Genomic DNA, 19,460 nt, shown 5'->3' with positions numbered 1-19,460 from the left:
AAACGCTAACCAGAAAAAATCATTCAAACCATTCAAACTCTGCCCTGGGAGTAGAAGGAAAAATGACGTCTCATGATGAAAGCCGAGTTCCTTCGGAAGTCATGAGGCCGATGCACCTTCTTACAACCAGAGCGACAATTTTTATAGGTACATGGAATGTCCGGACAATGTGGGAGACCGGCAGAGTCTTCCAAATTTCTGCGGAAATGAGGAAATACAACCTGGAAGTGCTTGGAATCAGTGAAACACATTGGACGCAGGTTGGACAACAACGACTGTCTTCAGGGGAACTTCTGTTATACTCCGGTCATGAAGAAGAAAATGCCCCACATACACAAGGAGTGGCACTGATGCTGTCTAGAAAAGCACAAAATGCACTTATAGGATGGGAATCTCATGGACCGAGGATCATCAAAGCCTCCTTCAAAACAAAGAGAGAGGGCATTACAATGAACATCATCCAATGCTATGCGCCGACCAACGACTACGATGAAGACGCTAAAAACCAATTCTACGATAGGCTGCAGTCAATCTTCGAGAAGTGCCCAACCAAGGACCTGACCATTCTAATGGGAGATTTCAATGCCAAGGTTGGAAATGACAACACTGGATACGAAGACGTCATGGGACAACATGGACTGGGAGGAAGGAACGAAAACGGTGAGAGATTTGCAAACCTATGTGCCTTCAATAAACTGGTCATAGGTGGCACCATATTCCCACACAAAAACATACACAAAGCCACTTGGATTTCACCGGATCACACTACACAAAATCAAATCGACCATGTCTGCATCAACAAAAAGTTCAGGAGGACGATGGAGGATGTGAGAACCAGAAGAGGAGCTGATATAGCATCCGATCACCATTTGCTGGTCGCCAAGATGAAACTAAAACTCAAGAAGCACTGGACAATGGCGCGGACAATATCACAAAAGTTTAACACGGCCTTTCTTCGAGATGCTGACAAACTCAACAAATTCAATATAGCCCTCAGCAACAGGTTCGAGGCCTTTCATGACCTACTCAATGGAGAGGGAACCACCATAGAGAGCAGCTGGAAAGGTATCAAGGAGGCAATCGTCTCAACATGTCAGGAGGTTCTGGGCCAAAAGAAGCACCATCACAAGGAATGGATCACTGTTGGTACACTGGATAAAATTGAAGCAAGGAGGAACAAGAAGGTAGCAATCAATATCAGCCGAACAAGAGCAGAAAAAGCCAAGGCACAAGCCGAATACACAGAGGCAAACAAGCAAGTGAAGAGGAGCATCAGGACCGACAAACGTAAATATGTGGAAGATTTAGCGATGACAGCGGAAAAGGCTGCAAGAGAGGGAAACATGAGACAACTGTATGATACAACAAAGAAACTTGCTGGAAATTACCGTCAACCAGAAAGACCAGTGAAAAACAAGGAAGGCAAAGTAATCAACGATATTGAAGAACAACGGAACAGGTGGGTAGAACACTTCAAGGAACTCTTGAATCGACCAGCTCCACTGAACCCACCCAACATCGAAGCAGCACCCACAGACCTCCCAATCGATATTGGCCCACCAACAATTGAAGAGATCAGCATGGCCATTAGACAAATCAAGAGTGGCAAAGCAGCGGGACCAGACAACATCCCGGCAGAGGCACTGAAAGCAAATGTAACAGCAACTGCCAAGATACTCCACATCCTCTTCAGTAAGATTTGGGACGAAGAACATGTACCAACAGACTGGAAAGAAGGACTTCTCATCAAGATACCAAAGAAAGGCGATCTGAGCAAGTGCGACAACTACAGGGGCATCACTCTCCTCTCAATACCAGGAAAAGTCTTCAACAGAGTATTGTTAAACAGGATGAAGGATTCCGTGGACGCTCAACTTCGAGATCAACAAGCTGGATTTCGTAAGGATAGATCGTGCACAGATCAAATCGCAACTCTACGTATCATTGTGGAACAATCAATCGAATGGAATTCATCACTATACATCAACTTCATCGACTACGAGAAGGCATTTGATAGCGTGGACAGGACGACACTATGGAAGCTTCTTCGACACTACGGCGTGCCTGAGAAGATAGTCAACATCATACGGAACTCCTATGATGGACTAAACTGCCAAGTCGTCCACGGAGGACAACTCACCGACTCGTTCGAGGTAAAGACCGGTGTTAGGCAAGGTTGCCTACTCTCACCCTTTCTCTTTCTCCTGGTGATCGACTGGATTATGAAGACGTCAACATCTGGAGGAATGCACGGGATACAGTGGACAGGCAGGATGCAGCTTGACGATTTAGACTTCGCGGATGATCTGGCTCTTCTATCACAAACGCAACAACAAATGCAGGAGAAAACGACCAGTGTAGCAGCAGCCTCAGCAGCAGTAGGTCTCAATATAAACAAAGGGAAAAGCAAGACTCTCCGATACAATACAATATGCACCAATCCAATTACACTTGACGGAGAAGCTTTGGAGGATGTGGAAACCTTCACATATCTGGGCAGCATCATTGATGAACACGGTGGATCAGATGCAGATGTGAGGGCGCGGATCGGCAAAGCAAGAGCAGCATACCTACAGCTGAAAAACATCTGGAGCTCAAAACAATTGTCAACCAACACCAAGGTTAGAATTTTCAATACAAATGTCAAGACAGTTCTTCTGTATGGGGCAGAGACGTGGAGAACTACGAAAGCCATTATCCAGAAGATACAAGTGTTTATTAACAGCTGTCTACGCAAGATACTTCGGATCCGATGGCCAGACACTATCAGCAACAAGTTACTGTGGGAGACAACAAACCAGATTCCAGCGGAGGAAGAAACCAGGAAGAAGCGCTGGAAGTGGATTGGGCACACCTTGAGGAAATCACCCAATTGTGTCACAAGACAAGCCCTCGCATGGAATCCTGAAGGTCAAAGGAGAAGAGGAAGACCAAAGAACACATTACGCCGAGAAATAGAGACAGACATGAGAAGAATGAACAAGAACTGGAAAGAACTAGAAAAGAAGGCCCAGGACAGAGTGGGTTGGAGAAAGCTGGTCGGCGGCCTATGCTCCATTGGGAGTAACAGGCGTAAGTAAGTAAGTAAGTAAGTGTCCGCCATATGACATGACTTATATATATGTAAATCTTTGTAACTGTAATCAAATAGTTCCGGTCTTTCGTTTAACTACCTGGTTTTGTTTTTCTGGGAGGAATTTGTGTATCATTTTGATGTATGGTGTTATCAAGTTTGCATAATCTTGTTATTGAACGGCTTAAAACTAATTACTTAGTCAACCTTCTATATTATTTTTGTATCGGTTAAAGATATCTGTTAAAGAATGCATTATAAATTCATGACAAGATTTTAGTTCCTAGAAAAAGACTATTTTCTGATAATCTAATGGTTCAATGAGATATAATGTAATGTGTAGGACATCCCTATTCAACTTCATTTCTTTTTTTTCAATGGAATAGGTTCATTAGTACAAAAACAATAAACTCAGTCACTTAAATGACGTCCTTATCCAATTCAAATAAGCTATAATGTTAATATCTTTCAGAAGTGAATTTGTGGAGATTTCAGTATTTTTCAAAGTAGAAATCATGAGTCAATTTAAGCTAGACCACCATCAAAAACCTGGAAGCAATGGACGGCCGTTTCGTCCTATAGTGGGACTCCTCAGCATCTTTATTGGTTGAATTTTCTCTTTCCTTAAAGACAGATTGATTGCGTAAAGAAACATTATGAGTCATCGAAAATGGTTAACATTCAACTATTATATCTAATAAAGTGTATACCATTTAATATCTGAATAGAAACAATTCAAAGCTATGATAACTGATGTTATCAGAGTATAAGTATTGAGATCTTAAGTAGAGCAAACTGTATTTATATTTTAGTGTTTAAACAACATACATATCAGAGATGTTGGAAAATGTTTAACTTACATATGACTCATAAGATCATGAGTCAACCAACAGTTAAGTGTTGTGTTAATTTCTTGTGATAAGTATCATTAGTTGAGACACTTCATCTGTAAATCTAGTAATGATGAATAAAATGATGACGTTGTTGAGTATACAGATGACACATGTGGAGTGAATTCAGTCTTAAAGTTTATAATTAAGTAATATGAAGTGTTTATTTTTCCAACTATAACTTGAACACAATAATTGTTGTTTTATTTTATCTCCATTTACCTCATAAACACTCTCACATTTCTATATCAGTTAATACGTTTTACGGGATCGTGGATGCGCACTGTTGAGGAGTCCCACAATATGTCGAAACAGTCGTCCAGTGCTTCCAGGTTTTCCATGGTGGTCTAGCTTCAATTGATTCATGATCTCAACCATGAAAATGACTATAATATCCACAAAACCCCTTATGATACTTCTAATCTGTTATTACGTTTTACCTCAACTTATTAAAACTGACATGTAGATAGGGTGATTTGTTGAACTAATCTTTATTGCCTATTACAAACTTGTTTGTATTCAATCATGATTAAAAAGACTATATTCGTTTCAACTGATTTCTTCTCTAACCTCTTTTACAATTATTGAAATATTAAAGTTTATCAATATACTATTGCAATGGGATTCATGATAAGTAGATTAAATGAATGAATGAATGGATGACTGAATGAGTGTGGTTTTTACTAACCTATGAGATTACAAAATAGTATTGTATCTTTATGTTAGTTCAATAAATTCACTTATTTGATGGGCATAACAAAACCAGGATTCCATTCTACCGTTTAATCAAAGACTATTTTAATTGGTTTGATGGTTGTTGTTGTTGTTTTTCTTTTTATTGAACTATGTAAATATGACTGTTTTGTAGAGTAAGACCTGAAGAAGAATTGTTTGGTAGTATAGATGTTTGCTTAAAGATCTTTTTCAACTGTGTGTTCAACAAATAGATCTGAAATACAGTCTGTAGCATATTGATGGTATTTAGAGAAGATTATAATGAAAATAGACACCTATTGATTTATAAATCTCGGTATATTGTATAGATAATGTCAATATTATTATTCCACTGGACTACTGAAACAGTTGAGAATGCGATAGTTCAATTTATTTTGATTCCTAACAAATTTTGTGTTCAAACAGATTTATTGCATATTCTAGGATCAATATATAATTCAGAAGACATTAGATGGTAACATCGTAATTTAAATAAACTTATAGATTGGAATCTAAATAACTAATAATACTTCATAAAACTCCGAGAAGTGTGATTAGTTCCTTGAAGAGACTTGGATCAGATTGACGGAGTAATCATTGAAATAATTTACATTTCAAACTTTCAAGTTATTTCTAAGATAGTTTATGCGCCTAATATTTCCATATACCCAACATTCCATTTTTCTCAAACTGTTCGTTCAGATTCTGATAAATGTTTCTATAAGTATCTTATTCAAAGCGGAGATGAGTGGTGGCAGGCAGTAGAATTAAGGACGCTTATTTCGTCCTGTATAAGACTTGTCAGCTGAATGTACCTGTATTTCAGAGCTGATATTCACTCGTGAACCGGAACAAAGTACCATTCTATTTAAAGTTTATATAAGTATGGATCAAATGAAGCCACAGTCGAGAAGTTGTGTTCAATGATTGGAGTGAAGTTATACGAACAATAATAGGAGAGTAATGATTATTGTATAAACCTTATGAGCGTAATATTAACATATAAATCGTGTATATAAGTGGGTAGTTTTTATTAATCAATAAAATTTTTATTGTTTCACAAAAAAACAGGTACATTAAACACTCATTTCATTGATGGATTTATTGATATCAAATCTTGTATTTACAAAAAAATCACTTGATGACTAAAATGACAAATACTTTTAGTTATGCAATTTATACATTTTAACGAATTATGTTATATATATATATGCTTTTAATATATAGAGTAATATTTTCTTGTACCATTTAAGGTTGATTTTAGGCTTGATAATTATTAAAGTCTATACTACGACATCGAGTCAAGCCGTCCAGCGCTTCCAGGTTTCCGGTGATTGTTTAGCTAAAATCATTTCATGAGTTCATCGGTGAAAATGATATAGTTGTTTAAGTCCTTATGAAAATTAGGAAATTTGATTTATACCAACCATTATCAGACACACTTGTGAAACATACATCGAGTGATTAAACATTATATGAATTTGTTTAAGTAAATTCGTGTATATTTGGTGAGAGGAACTGTGTGATTTGAGTGAATTCCATGTGAATGAATTTCATCAAACTAGAATCCGATCTATTGCGTGAGAATTATTAAATGTGAAATTCCTCGAAGAAATATCGTAGTGCATTTTGATTGAGGGAGATTGGTGGAGATCGACTTAATTTGTAAGTGTCATTCGTCACAGAATGATATCAGTGTAAATACTATGAGAAACCAGGGATCATTGGACAGCCATTTCATGCTAGTGTGAGAGTGTCGAGTAGTACGAACTCAACACTCCCATATGCCAAACTGATTGAAGTTGGAATCGTATCACTGAACAGCGATTCACTTGTTACAATAACTCAACATTTACCACAGAACATGAAGCTCCTATACTTCAGACCGTTGTGAATCATGTTCACACATTATCTATGAATTCTATACAAGGACGAGTAAAGCTGTCCAGTGATCACTGTTTCTCAATGTTAATTTCAAATGAGATCAATCTGTGATTAATTCTACTTATAATAGTATATCCTCACATCTGTGACCAAATATAAAATTGAAGGATTGTAATAATTCTGTGAAATAACGAATCAGTCTTTGTCTACTCAAACTCCAGTACATACCCCATCATTACCGGGATTTTTCTGGAGAGTGGAAAAGCAAAACAAAGTAGTTTTTGTTCAGGTTTCATGTATCAAAGTAATGATTTAACCAATGTTTAAGTTTTCTGAAACCATTAAATTTGAAGTTGGTTTGAATATCTGTAAATTAAAGTTTCTAATATATCAATTTTTTAAATCAATATTATCAACCGAAGTATACTGAGCAACTACTTCATATCAATTTGAAGTCCATAGTTAGGTGGTTTCGTGAAAAAGTTATAAACTTTGTGTATATTTCCAATCAGATTTATATTCTCTGATCTAGATGTCTGAATGCACTCTCGTTGTTGTGGAGGTTAAGCATTCACTAGCGAGACCGAAGGTCGTGGGTTCGGATCTTGCATAGGGTTTCTTGGATGTTCACTGCTGAGGATCTCGTACTAAGAAGAAATGGTCGTCCAGTGCTTCTAGGTTTTTAATGATTGTCTAACATCGATCGGTTCATATCTCAAGTTGGATAATCAATATAAGTGATGAATTTTTTATTGTTTCTAAATCGATAATTGACTAGATTGAACAAACTGATAAAAGTTTTATTCAATCCATCATAAAGTATCTTAGAGAAGATTTGTGAGTTATTCAGTGGCTTTAAATTTAAGTCGTAGTATAGTTTTAATATAAATCAAACTCAACACAAAGATTTGAGACGATTTGATTAAAACATCACATACAATGTTCTGCATTTCGAAATTACTTTGATCGACTAACTCTTGACATAAATTATTTGAAAGACTATTAAATTTTTATCGCAATAACGATGTATTTTATCAATTTTCGAAGACACCTCGAAAGAGAAAAAATCATCCTTGGGTTAACACAAAATTGACGTCGACTAAGTGTGAATGGGTAAATGAATGGTATTCTTAAGGCTGACCAATCAAAAATAGTAGTGCTTACTACTGAAAACAATTAACAATAAAAAGACAAAATTACTATGGATAAATAGCTTTGATATGTTTTTTGAGCAATTTTATGTTAAATTATTTATTTTAGCAAATAAAATACGTTAGAGTTTGGTGCTAGATATGCTTTGCCATTTTTTTGGAACATAAACTGATAGAAGTTAACATTGGGATCTGAAGTAGGACTGGGACAACTTTTTCTAAGTATACATGAACTCTTTACTGTGCTCTTATATACAATTTGAGTCAGGAGCAAGTATTTCTTGCAATGTAGCTTAAGATATATATAGTTACATAACGATATCTTTATTAATACTAAGCATTTTGAAAATCAGAAATTGGTAGTTGTTACTTAATTCAGATTAAGATATAAGTATTTCAATGCTCTTCAATTTCATTCAAAAACTCAAGAAGCGATATCTTGATTCCCATTGGATTACTCAGGGTCAATCCACTCATTATCTGTTCAGGGTTTTTTCATTGTACATATCACTTTAAGGTTCCAGGGTATATGTATATAATTCAAGTTTATAATGTCTTTGAAATTAAATTTCAATCTAATCTAAGTGCATTAACATTTCTGAAACATGTAAACTCTACACACATACCCTAACATATTTTTTTGTGTTTCTTTGCGTTAGAATTCACAATGCCACTTGGGAATAACATTTCTGTCAGATCATACATTATCAGTGATAATTTATGCTTGTCCGGAATAATTTAACACTTTTTAATGATATAAGGAAGTACACAGCTTACTTACAAGAACGTGAGTAAAAAATTTACGATATTTAAAAGTCAAGACAACTAAACAAAATTTCGGATGTAACAAATCAGAAACCTTTCAAAAAATATGAATCTATTGACAAGAAAGAACATGTTCAGGTAACTATATCAACACATTCGATAAAATCATAACAGTGACGAGAACTTGGTTACTATAGAAATGTTTATATTTTTAATCGTTAATCATTACAGACAATCTAACTAGTTTTGAAATCCTTATCAAATTAGGTAAGCTATTTACTACCAGTCAAATAATAACATGCATAATAATTTTGTAAACAGCTGGAAAGGATCTCAATAAAAAACGCCGACAAACGTAACAAAACCTAGGTTTTATTAATAAAGAGGGTTATGGAAGATTATACTGTTCGAAGTTCATATCTACGAATGGATAAAAGAAAGGATCTACTGATGTTAATAGTGTAAAAATGTACAAAGTAAATTCTGAAACAAACTGAAATCTAAAATTGCAAATTATTTTTTTTCAAATTCTGGCCAGATATAGAGTCTCTTCAATAATCCACGGCCTATGAAAGAAATATGAACCAACTGTTGAATTAATATCACTGTATAAGTTGATCAACAGATCAACATACCGAATATGTAGTTATTTCTTTAATCAACTTTTGTAACTTCTGCAAGAGGACTTGGGAACCGATCCATGTTAGTGTATTTTATCATGAAACTTCATAAAATGGTTTTGAACACCAGTGAAAATGTCAGTTTCTTCAATGTTTCTAATGCCACTTACTGATGAATGCTAACTAAGACGAAATTGAAGCCGTTCGCCTTCAGCTTTGATTACGGTAGTAATAACCTGTTTAATTTTAAATTCAACCTCCAAAATTCAATATACAAGTAGGTGAAATTATTGCCTTTTTAAATAGAAATTCATAAAACTCTAACTCTTGATGAAATTATCTTTATACAGTTAAATTTCGGCATAACTCTAATAAAAATGATGTTTATTAAAAATATAGCACTTCGAATCTCGGAATTTTTGTCTAGGTACTGGTCACTGTCAGAATAACGATGTATATTTTTCCTCCTCTATCATAACAATAGAGAATATATCTTAAATTTGCGTAAACCAAATAACTAGTCAATAAAGAATGATAATAAATTTCTGATATCAAAATGTAAGATATATTGGAAATCACCAAAGAAATTAGTAGTAGTGTCGTTTAATAGTATCGTGTTGAAGGTGAATAACCTCAAGCTATCTTTTAAGCTGGTAAGACGACAAATCTATCAGCACGATTGTTTGCAGAAAAAGAACTAGAGTCTAAGTATTTAAACATTTCTTGTTCAAAGGGACCAATAGTTTCGAAACTTTCTAGAGAAATAATCAGAGATGAAAGGCCAAAAAAGAGATTTTATGAAGGGAATCATGGTGAATGATAACAATCTTCGACATTCATCATATAGGAAGGTACATGTGATCTGAAATAACAAGGTTGTTCAACAAATGTTTTGCGGTAATAAACCTGTGGCGTCACAAGCACAGTTAAAGACAAAAACTATCTGGATATACATTTGAACTATGTTTGTAAAAATGATCGAATAGTAAAATCAAACATCATATAAAGCCGAATGAAAAAACACACACTTACTTTTAGTATAGAACAGTAAAGTGAACAGGATCAGCAAAAGTAAACATGAGTTATTCACGAATTCCATGTTTATCAATAATGATAAAATTAAAAAATATATATATCAATTATCCACAAACTCTCAGAATGATTATAATTACAATTAATATTTGAAATAGTATTATTATCCAACATAAATCCTATTCCCTTATGATGGTGTATGTATCCTAGTAACTTAATGATTCCATGGTGATGATGTCATGAAGCAGTTCTGTGATGATAATGACAATATATTCGTCAATTTACTAAATAATATCAATGATATATTCAGGGTAAATTTTTGTGATTGGTTATCCATAATAATGTATAGTGAATATCCATAATGCAAATGAGGCACATAATATGTTGTTTGTATACAAAACTTGTGCTGATACCACTTAGATTCATGTTTAAATATGCATATACAAGTAAGACAATGTTATTAATATCAATGACTGATTCGAATGATATAGCAAAATATGAAAAAAATTTAAATATTTTAGTTCTTTTCAAATTAGAAATTTATGACCAAATATTCAAAGTTAAGTTACAATTTATAGAATTGGACAGTGTAAGAGATTTCTCAAATAATATCGTACTTATAAGCAAAGATGTATGGTGGCTAGCAGTAGAATCCAGGACGCGCATTTTGTCCTATTCGGGACACGTCAACTGGATGCACTTGCATCTCAGAGTTGATGTTCACTCTGGGACTCGAACACATTACCTTTCGCTTCAAACGCCATCGCGTTATCCACTCGGCCACTGAGTCCTGATAGCCACTTGCTTGTGCAATGGGATGAAGCTTAAATTCACTTTGTATTGTTTGTCTGTATCTTCCCATTGATGTTTAGGACTGCGATTGGTCAGTTCCTTATTGACCATATGTTCATACTATGCGTATTGCCTCGATATAGCCTTAATTCACAAGCATTTTTACTTGTTATACTGATTGGTTTATCATAAGGAAATATGATATTTAATGAACAGTACTAATGTATTTATAAAAGAAGAGTTTCTATTTAATTGTAAGATGAATAAAATAAGGGGTATTCATAAATACTGGTATCTACTACGTTTAAGTGCATGATTTCCATTATTCAAATATATACACTGAATGATGAAGTTCATAGAAAAATATTCGGATTATTGATCCAACGCCCCAGTAAAAACGGATGAAAGAATAAAGAATGACCTGTCAACAAGGTGAGTCGTTTTATACAGTAAAATGTTGTATTCATAAGTTAGTCACATTTACCAATCAAATTATCAGTTTATGCGGTTCTAGGCAATATTGAATAAATCGATCAAGGAACTCGAATGATAATTAATCTGTAACAAGCTAATCCCATACAATCTAAGCATTTTATCGAACTCATCAGCTGTATATTTTTGGATTTTGTTGGTTTATGCCAATGAATAACATCATAATACTGATTGATCAACAGATTTAACCTAAAAAGATATGCCGAGTTAGTCTAAATACCATACATTTTGAATGAAATTGTACTAAGCAAACTTTTATACATACCCTTATGAATCCAGTCCTTTGTATAGACAATGAAAAAATTCCGATGATTTATTACGTAGTTTGATAGTACAAACTGTTATGTACGACAATTCGTTTTTGTATTTTTTTCTAAAGAGTAATAATAATAACACTTATTTAATGAAATGCTGATTGTTTTCTACTCTACGAATAATTTCAAAGAAAATAAAGCAAGTATTTCAGTTATTAAATATCTAATTAAATATTACATCCAGTCCAAATATATAATTCATATGTAATATGTTATTTAGTAAAATAAAGACCCCTTCTGATAATAATCAACATATGCTCACTAGTGACTAGCTTCAAAAGGTATTTATTGGAGTTTTAGTGAGAAGCAGTGACCAGTGGAGTTCAACCAGGTCTGTTGGGAGATAGTAACTCACTGAAGACATTGGTAGATGTGTCGCTCAATTTCGTGGACCGGTTGAAGTTAGACATTAATAACATTGGATGCCGACTCAGTGGTCTATCGGTTAAGTGCTCGCGCACGAGACTGATAGGACCTGGGTTCGGATCTCGCGAGGCGGGATCGTGAATGCGCACTGCTGAGGAGTCCCACAATAGGAAGAAACGGCCGTCCAGTGCTTCCAGGTTTTCCATGGTGGACTAATTTCGATTGATTCATAATCTCAACTATTAAAATAAAGATAGTTCAAAAGGGAAATCTTTCTTTTTGACCATATTATTTTCTACAGTTGTACAGTTTTATTAATAGTTATTATGCACATAATAGTAAATGATTGAAATAGCAAATTATAGAATCATTTGTAGGGTTACTAATAATTCATTAAAATATTTTCCATTGTCCGAAATAAGTTACGTAGTGGTCGAAGTGTAACAATAAAATAAAAAAAGACATATGGAAGTGATGTGAAAAAAATTGATGAGTTTAATAAGGGACGAGACCAGGATAACTGTAAATATTATCGTACAACTTCAGGAAATGATATCACTGGGACGAAAATCTTATTCACTGAACTGTCTTTATTTTACTGAAGGATGCGATGTGTTTTTTTTCTTTATAATATGCGATGTTCATTTCTACACTAATAATTTGACTGATCTCTTTTTTATCAGTGTGAATTTACCACCTCTTATCAATCAATTCATATCATTTCTTTTTAAACGGAAAAGTTTATGATTGGAGCCCATCCTGAGGTCGCAGAGACATTTGACGCCAAATACAATCAGCATCACTGATGACTTCATCTTGTATACATAGCACATTCATCCTACCAACCTACGACGGGAATAGACACTTATCCCTACGACAATACACACTTCACAATTATTTTTCCATCTAGTGAGTCTATATCATCTTTTCACAGCTATACGTCAATTCCCATGTGTGGGGTAGTAGATACGCTCTGCCACTAGGATGAAACGATTGTCGGGTGTTCATAGGTTTTCAATGGTTGTCTAACTTATATTGTTTCATGATTTAAATGAAATTCAACAATCTGCACAACCTCATATTGATAACCGGTATGCTGCTCAGCAGTTCGTTGTTTTATTTTATAACAGTGAAAAATGAACACTAAGAATATAGGATATTCGTAAACTATTAACATTTGTTCATAGGTGTTTTTGTAACATTGCCTATGTATGTTGAAACCAGAGTTAGCAATGCTCAGGTTAGGGATGGTGTACTAGGTAAAGATGGAAAATTGGTTGACAGGTAGTGCATGTTCATCGACTAAAGTGATGAAGTCATGAAATACGTATGCACAACCACGGGTTACCTTGATTAGCAATGTTTGCTTGTGCAAGAGTATGTCAGAAGAAAGCTGGATGTGGTCAAACCAAGATATGGCATCAGTCCATGTAGTCAACGATAGTTTGATTAATCCATATTAATACTCAGTTGGGGTCTGTGTGGTTTTTGTAACAAGTGGTTTTTGACATTAGATAACATGGTTCAGAACCGTTCTCAATGACGGAGATACGCTCACTCTTGGTTTTCTTTTAGACTTTGATTTCAGGAACTCCTTATACCTTTTTTCTTCCTTCTGGGCTTGCTACTTTGTACTACTACTGATTTTGTTACTACTTTTAATAGTTTTACCTCATTGTGTTAATGGAGTGTGACAACTCTAACTGATGCATATATATACCAAGTTCTACGGTGCATATGACTGACTGCCTGACTATCTTAAAGATTTAATATACGATTTATTGTTTAGAATTTTTGATATGCGTTTTCAATGAATATATAAGACTGTCAGTCATCAACTATGTAACTCGGTTTATTTACTTCTGAATTCTAACCTAATTTTATATTTTTAAATATATGAACACATTGTAATATATTGTCTTATTTTTAAGAAGAGGGATGTCACTTTGAGTCAATGGTTCATGAATATAATTATTTCTAACTTCCATTTTTGTGATTATAATTGAAAGTATCTTACTAGTTGTATATTATTAAACTCAAAGAGTAGCTATCAGTGGAATTGAGTACTGAGGTGTCGTCCTATTTTGGACTCGTCAGTTGGATGTACGTGCATCTCATTGTTGACGTCCACACTAGGATTCAACCCCAGTACATACTGTCCAACTTGAACAAAAATCTGAGGCTAAGTAGTAATATAAAAGCAAACCGCTCAGGATTTTCATCTATCAGTAGAAACTATCAACTACCTGTATATTGTTTGCGTAAAAGCATATACAGTTTTTATGAGTACGTATACAATTTGTTAGTATAGTTAGTAGACGGTAATGTTTTGTTTAATGGCGTATAATTAATTGAAGAAAGGTTTTGGTATTATTTTTTAAATATTCACTTCCATATGTGTATCACACAGTAAAGGATTCGTTTCATTTAAGGAAGATATTACTTGTGAAACTGTCTAGAAATCAACTCGAAAGATAGAATTCAGCAAGTCTTCATATAATCTACTGTAGGCACCCTGTTATATCCTTGCATGAGAAAGATAAGTTTTCACTACTGACCAGTTCAATGTACGTATACACCGACATGTTAAGAATATTATTTAACCTAAATTTCAATATAACACATTTTTTCACTTTCCAGAATAGATTGTGCGAGTCAGTCAACTACTATTTCATCTTCTACATCACGAACTAAAATAAGTTGGAGAACCATTGAAAGTCAGGAAGCACTAGAAAGCTGTTTCTTCCTAATATGAGGTCCCCCAACAGCGTCCATCAATGACACGATTGAAGATTGAACCCGAGATCTTCAAATCATGAGGCATGAGGTTAACCTTTGAATCCTGAGTCGAAGTCCAATTGTTTACCTTTTTGACTTCGATCAATTAGTGGTATCGTCCAATGCCTTTGGTGAATAACTGCCTCATTCCAATATAGTTGAATTCCAGTGGTCAAAACTCTCACTAAAAATCCGGTAATTAGCTCTTAAAATTAATCACCAGTGTACACATAATGTTAATAACGAAACTGAACAAAGTCTAAAAACTCAAACTAATATTTCTAATTGTATTTCTTCAACAAAATCCAGTTGATTATGTAATTCTATTACTATTACGATGATTTGCTTAACAAATCAATATGATGTTGACCAAGTTTCAATTTTTGCTGATACGAAAAATTACGAGTATAGTATAAAATTGAAATCGACCGAGGGTGACAACATAGCGAACAGAAAGTGTGGTGGAAAAACGCTACATTTTACATGTTGTTCTTTATATAACCTAATCAAGGGATTTTTCATCAAAGACCATAATCAATATAATCAAAGATATATCTAATGATATTCAATGATATTTAAACACTGATTAACTCGCTTCTAATGTTTGGTCAATCTAACGATAAAGAGGAAGAAAAAAATTCAGCAGAAGCCGTACCGTCAAAGTGTCAGGTAAATATATATTCACAATTCATGCATATTAAGATACAGGCATCGACTTTGGCTAGGTGTATAACCTAGTGGCTTAGAATAGATGAGCTTTATTTGGATCTCGCTTATTATATTGTAGTGTTAGCTACTTATATCCACATAAGTAGTATATAATAATGGTCGGGCATTGAATGTATTTCAGTAGAAGATCGAAAACGAAACGCACTTGGTATGAAAATGCATGAACAATAATAATCGGAAACTATGCACTGATATTTGCAGAAGGCACGGTCAAGATTAAGACAATTGATTGATGGTTTGCAAATTAACTGTTTACTGTATGGTTGTCAGATTTTAGTGAGATATTCTGTAATTTTGCGCTCTAATACATTCGATTGTCCCCACCCTAGTTCTTGTTCACTACAATATCACCTTAAAATATTGTGTGTTCCTGGCTTCCCTTGACATATCAAAGATATTACATTCACAGAAATCACTCAAGATTTAAAAGTGATCATGGGAATTACGTTCTACAACAGCATTTCATGTTATGTTACTGGAATTCATTGTATACTACATGCTTGCTTATTTTACCAATAAATAAGACGGCGAGACTATGATTTATGGACGAGCCAATCAGAAGGGTTTGAGGAATTTCAAGGTCACAGAGTCCATTTCAGTACCTGATGCCCATATACAATCGGTTCACAGAGGATTTTAGAGAAAACGTGATAATTAAGCGGCTACAATAAATAGGACTACTAAGAAGTTCTTTTATTTGTAATTGCGGTAATCAATTGACTTATAGACCTTGCGAAGACTATCCTGATGATGTTATCTTTCGATGTAATAAATGTTAGAGGAAGAAGTCTTCTAGAATGGGAACTTTTTTCTCTCGATCCAGATTGAGACTAAAGCAAATTATAATAATTGCTGTGAACTGTATAATAAAGGCACCACTATTATTGGCTGCAATATTCGCAGATGTTACTGAAGCTTAAGGTGTTCAGAGATATGAGTGTTGTAAGGATATATGCGCAACAAAAATGACAAACTCACGCAACAGGAGTTCATGCAAACAATGCTGAAGCTATGTGGTCGAGGATGAGACAGTTTTTGTGACCTTATCATGGCTCCAGAGACCGAGTATTATGGAGCCATATGGATGAGTTCCTCTACCTTATGCATTACATTTTTAAAACCTTTGAACCTCTTTCTAACCTTGAGAAATTTTTGGATCATGTAAAAAAAAGTGTATTCACTCTAATTCTTTGGTGTTAAATAATATATCTTTACTCTATAATAACTGCCTTCTGATTGGCTAATATTTCTCAAGGTCACTCAAGATTCGTTCAAAGGTCATCCACAGATTATAGTCTCGCCAATAAGACTGTCCCTACTAGATTAACAGTTAAATTAGACTGAAATTCACTCCTAAATTAGTTGGATTGATTGTAAATAACAATTGTGGTTTATTTAATAAAAAATATATCTCGTAAATTAAACAAATTAGTGTGTTCCATGTAATATAAAGTATAGGAACTTGTGTTTAAACTATGTAATAAGACAATAGGTTCATTCGGTAAATGTACATCAGTATGTCAGTATGATAGAAAACATAACAACTTAGCACTATTTAATGATAATCCAATGGTAAATCACTAGTATTATTTCTACATTTTCTTTCGAATATATCTCATATATACCTTGTAGAAAATAAACTTAGATAAAAACAGTTAGGTTTTGTTTTGGTTATCATACTTTTTTTATATTTCAGAAATTATACAAAACTGGGCAATTAACCCTTGTGTATACACACCATCTGTATGAACAACTAAAAAAAAGGAAAGGGTGAACATCGAGAAAAAAGTCGTTCTCTGCTTTTTTAAAAAAAATTTAGAAAATAGAGAGAAAATTTCTTATTCAAATAATAATTACATCTAATATGATTGTAAGTTTTAAAGGAAAAAAAATAAATGGAAAAATATTTTATTTTTCCTACAATAAAGAAACATTAAGAATTGGAATGCAAATTATAAACATTTAAAGATGGAAAAAAAGAGAGATTGGTAAAAGTTTTATCGTAATTAAGATCATATAAATATCATCATTAGAAAATTGTTTCCAATGAATAATCATAACAATAGTAATAGTAATAATGATAATAATTATTATATTGTTGTGCCGTAAATCTGATTCCTTTTTGATCGTACATACTGTCTATCCTCGTATGTAATAAATGACTTTATCCGCGTTAGTGAATAACGGAGTTAAATAAGTCAAATACGAGAATGGATTTAGAATACATATAATTTCTATACTCATTGGTCTGGCTAGGGAATCAGAGTGATGAAGCGAATAAAAGCAAACGAAGCGAAAATGACATGCAATGGAGATGGCTGGTAAGCCAACTCGCTATAAGCAAGCATTAATCAATATTTATACTCAGACAAAAATGAATGACAGACATGATGAATAAGATACGAGGTGTGCATACACATACGCTCATATAAAAAAATAGTCAAGGTTGTTAAGCGAATAATTACCAAGATCAAAATATGACTCATAATGGATAGGCGAATTGGCTTGGCCAGAAGCTAGAATAAAGTATATGGGCTTAACATATAAACTGATACTACAATATAAAATGATTCCCCCCCTCACAATATAAGCATGTAATTAAGAAGCAAGCTGAGAATATGCATAAATGTTACTGTAGAAACCGGAGAAAGTGGTATATACTTTTCAAGATAGATTCTTAAGTATTATGAAAAATATCTTTTATGAAATCTTTTATAAGAAATGATATACAGATGTACTAATTATTGCATTATTAAGATTATGCGCCTATAGAATGGTAAAATGTTAGTCGAATGACAACAATTGATGATTAGATTTTACAAACTAATGTGTATTGGATATTGGAACAGTGAAATGATTTCTTAACAAGAATAACTTAGAAATGTGTTATATACTAGGAAAAAAGTAAGTACTGATAACTTACGGGACTTCTTATTAGACTATTAATCTATTTATATTCCTATGGTATAACTATTCAGTAACTGGATTATCTATGTCTATATTCATCTTATTACTAGCTTCATTTTGACCTATTGATTATTATTATATGATTTATTGTTCCTAAATTATACTCGGTTTATTGAGTACTGTTTCCCACGCTTCCAGCCACGTTTGGCTTGATTTTGTACAAATATTATTTTCTATTTTATGGTGTGGTCTGCCTGTTTGGTATATAGACAAAGTATGTTTGAAATAAACGATTCGCATTACAGCAGCTGTTATTGGTGTTTTGGACTCGAGTGGACGGGTTAGGCGGATAAGGACCAATAAGGACGCTAGATTACTCATATTAATCGAACGTCATTGTCACAGCGTGAAGGTCGTAGAAGGCGTATTCTATTGGTGAATAATTTACGCGGATTACGTCCTTGTTAAATTCGTAAGGTCATAACAAATCAGCGACGACCTTGATCAAGTCATAACAATTGGCTACAGCCTAGGTCAAATACATAACAAAATGAAATACAGAGTGAGTTTGCATAAACTATTATACATACTTGGTGTAAGGATATCAGGACTATTTTAATTTTGAAGAAATCATTGCAATGTTGTAAAAGAAAATTCTAAATTGCATCTACGAATCAAGTGATCAGAAATGGTAGTTGCATAGCGGTATATTTTTTTAGTTATTTTAGAAGATAAATTTCATTCTTCATTAAAATAACTATTGAAAATTGCACTTTGACTTGAAGACCTTGATATGTTTAAATAAGTTCTGTGAATGACATAAAAGTATATTATTTTGGACTGATTATATAACTCTTTATGATAATCCAGAAAAAGATTTGAATTTCAAAATCACAGCTTTAGTAATGTGTGACTAATACTTGTAACAGTTGGGAAATTTTGGTTGAAGTTAT

General features: G+C 33.7%; 1 protein-coding gene across 1 annotated transcript in view; it reads right to left on the bottom strand.

The window, feature by feature from the left end:
• Smp_035040 (hypothetical protein) overlaps positions 1-10,317 on the bottom strand; it is a gene marked incomplete at its 3' end in the record, with an annotated part of 29,054 nt that extends 18,737 nt beyond the window's left edge. Inside the window, exon 1 of the mRNA XM_018793389.1 lies at positions 10,130-10,317. Coding sequence (XP_018647906.1) covers positions 10,130-10,196 — 67 coding nt within the window. The 5' untranslated portion in view covers positions 10,197-10,317. The remainder of the gene's footprint in view (positions 1-10,129) is intronic.
• Between the last annotated feature and the right edge of the window lie 9,143 nt (positions 10,318-19,460).

The sequence above is a fragment of the Schistosoma mansoni genome, chromosome 1, assembly GCF_000237925.1.
Source record: "Schistosoma mansoni strain Puerto Rico chromosome 1, complete genome".
NCBI classification, from domain to species: Eukaryota; Metazoa; Platyhelminthes; class Trematoda; order Strigeidida; family Schistosomatidae; genus Schistosoma; species Schistosoma mansoni.
Note: the sequence above shows the minus strand (reverse complement) of the source record. Positions and strands in the feature narration are given on the sequence as shown.